The sequence below is a fragment of the Montipora capricornis genome, chromosome 10 (genome assembly GCF_036669925.1).
Source record: "Montipora capricornis isolate CH-2021 chromosome 10, ASM3666992v2, whole genome shotgun sequence".
In the NCBI taxonomy this organism is placed as follows: Eukaryota; Metazoa; Cnidaria; class Anthozoa; order Scleractinia; family Acroporidae; genus Montipora; species Montipora capricornis.
Window position 1 is genome coordinate 14,343,301 of NC_090892.1, and position 2,500 is coordinate 14,345,800.

The 2,500-nt window shown below is 41.9% G+C and overlaps 1 protein-coding gene across 2 annotated transcripts in view; it reads right to left on the bottom strand.

The window, feature by feature from the left end:
* The window catches only part of LOC138018872 (putative diacyglycerol O-acyltransferase MT3172), a 14,615-nt gene extending 12,512 nt beyond the window's left edge, over nt 1–2,103 (bottom strand). For both annotated transcript variants that reach the window (XR_011126077.1, XM_068865551.1), the window contains exon 1: nt 294–2,103. Coding sequence is in view for 1 of the 2 variants with exons in the window: in XM_068865551.1 (XP_068721652.1) it covers nt 301–1,785 (1,485 nt within the window). In the remaining variant the exon portion in view is untranslated. The remainder of the gene's footprint in view (nt 1–293) is intronic.
* Between the last annotated feature and the right edge of the window lie 397 nt (nt 2,104–2,500).

Here is a 2,500-nt window from a genome sequence, read left to right on the forward strand (position 1 = left end):
CTGCCAGTTAGCCTCAAGCTTCTTGATTTAAGACCTTCCAAAAGTTAAGATAAGACACAATCTAATTTATTGACGTGACAAGGTTGTAGTCTCAACATTTCCAAAGTCTTTCAAGCGAATCTCTGAATTTGATAGCATAGCCGAGACATCAGCTTCGAGGTAGCTGCAGCAAATAAAAGCCAGTCTTCTGAAATTAATCGTCTCAGCTAAATGATGTTCAATCTAGATCCTAACTTTGCAACAAAAGCTATAGGCACTGATTCTCGGTTATAAAAAACTTAATAATTTTCTACCTGTTCATCAATCACTGCCCTTTTTGTGGAGAACACGCTTCGCCATTTCATTCACAGCATTTCCAAACTCTTCAATAACAATCTCTGGATCTTGCAGCACAGCAATATCGCTTTGAACTCCAACAACAACTTGCTCTGCATAAGTAAAAATGGCTAGTGACACTCCAATGTTCCCGCTGTTTGGAGGGAAAAACGTCATATATTTCATACGGCTGCCTTTAACGCTCAATTTCTGCTGTGGACCAGGCAGATTTGAAAAAACACAGCTCGACTTTTTGGACAGACGATTGCTAAGATAATTGGTCAAAAACCGTGGACATGTTTCTTGTAAAGTAAAAAACATTCCTAACGTGACGAAGGGTGCACCGGACCCTTTGAATTCCTTCATGTGAGCTTGTGTTTCATACAATTGTTCCATAATGTCACCAGTGGCTACAGCCATTTTTGGAAAGATGAACGAGAAGTAGTTATCATAGTGAAGTTCTTTTGTCGGTGGACGGACATCGACAGGAATAGAAGCAGTCAAGTCAGCAGGACTTGCCACACCTTTTCTTTGGAAGTACTTCCTCAGTGCCATTGTCATGCACGCCATCAATACATCATTAACGGTTGTACCTGTAGCTGATTTGATGTTTTTAATCAGCTGAAGTTCAAATGCCTCATCCCATACAGATCTTTTCATTCCACTGAGTGCCGGTCCATGTATTAGGGATCGCTCAGCAGACGAGGAGAACAGCTTTAGAAGGTACCTGGGTGCTATAAGCATCGCTTTGGCCATAAAAAGTGTCCTGTAAGTGGCCGAAAACTTTTGAGTCTCTTTTTGGGGTACAACATCATCGGGAAATGTGTAAATGAGAAATTTCATCATAGAAACTCCATCAGCGAGAGCGTGCGACATCCTGAACGCGAGAAACATATCATTGCTACCAAAATTGGTTGGAACGCAAACAAAACACCAAGGTGATCTTTTTTCTGGCAAAGGCTCCGTGCTCAGCTTGGAAACAATCGCCTCCAACTCTTCTTTTGATCGGGGAATCTGTCCCTCCCATTTGAGCACGTGATTTTCAATCTTGAAGGATCGGTCTTCTCGCAAAAAGTACTGGAACAAACCAGGGCGAAAATAACAGCGCGTTCTGAAAAACGGCAATTCTCCGTTGGCTTTCTTTGCGTTAGGCAGTCGTTCAAAGATAGCTTGGCGGAAAAGATCTACCCGTTCTTCAACGCTGCCCTTGTGTTCGAAGCAAAGCACTGCATTGCTGTATAAGAGGTTTTTTCGGTCGCGGTGTAGCCAAGCGGAGTCCAGGCCGCTCAAGTGTTGTTCACCGATCACCATTTTGACTATGACACGCTCAGCGAACTTCAACATGTAAAACAACCCAGCTAACTGAAGCCAAGGAACCAAGGGAATGAAAATACAAAAAGCAAGCTGATAGGACAGGAAACATTCTGCAATTAACCTTGCAGTTGACAGCAAAACGGCTACAGAGACCATTTTATATGATCTCGGATGATCACTTTTTGACCTCAGTTCGCGTCTCAGCAGCCACGTCAGCAACCAAGCTCCTTTAAGAGGTCTAACTTCGAATTTTGAATTCTTGATTACGATTGGTCAATTTTGTGGGGTGCTTTTTTACACGCTATCCTAAATTTGACATCTTGACAGGGACAAGAGCACCGTCATACTGCTATCTTAGCTACGCGAAAATGTAAAGAACTATTTTCTTTACCACAGGAATGTCAACTATCAAATTTTCAGTTGTAGATCGATAGCCCTAGACAGGGAATTGGAGCAGACAACGAAATGATATTTCACCAGACCTTCGTTTCATTTACTTTGAAAGTGTATACCCAAGATGTTGGTTGCAACGAGTTGTTATCAATAGACCTTTTCGGCTTTTACATTTTGTTTTCCCAATACAGATCATGTGATAATACTCAGGAGGCTTGGTCCTTTGTTTTGTTCATTAAAAAGAGTGCATGCAGGCATATTCATGCTTGCATGTCCTCATTTTGATGAACAAAACAAAAGACCAAACCTCCGGAGTACTATCACATGATCTGTATTGGGAAAACAAAATGTACAAGCCGAAAAGGTCTATTGTTCCTACTCCAGCTATAATCCAAATCCATAGAACTCAGGTCCCCGTTGGGCCTAACCCAATTTTTAATGTACATCGAAATGACCTCCGGATGTAACATTGCAGTCC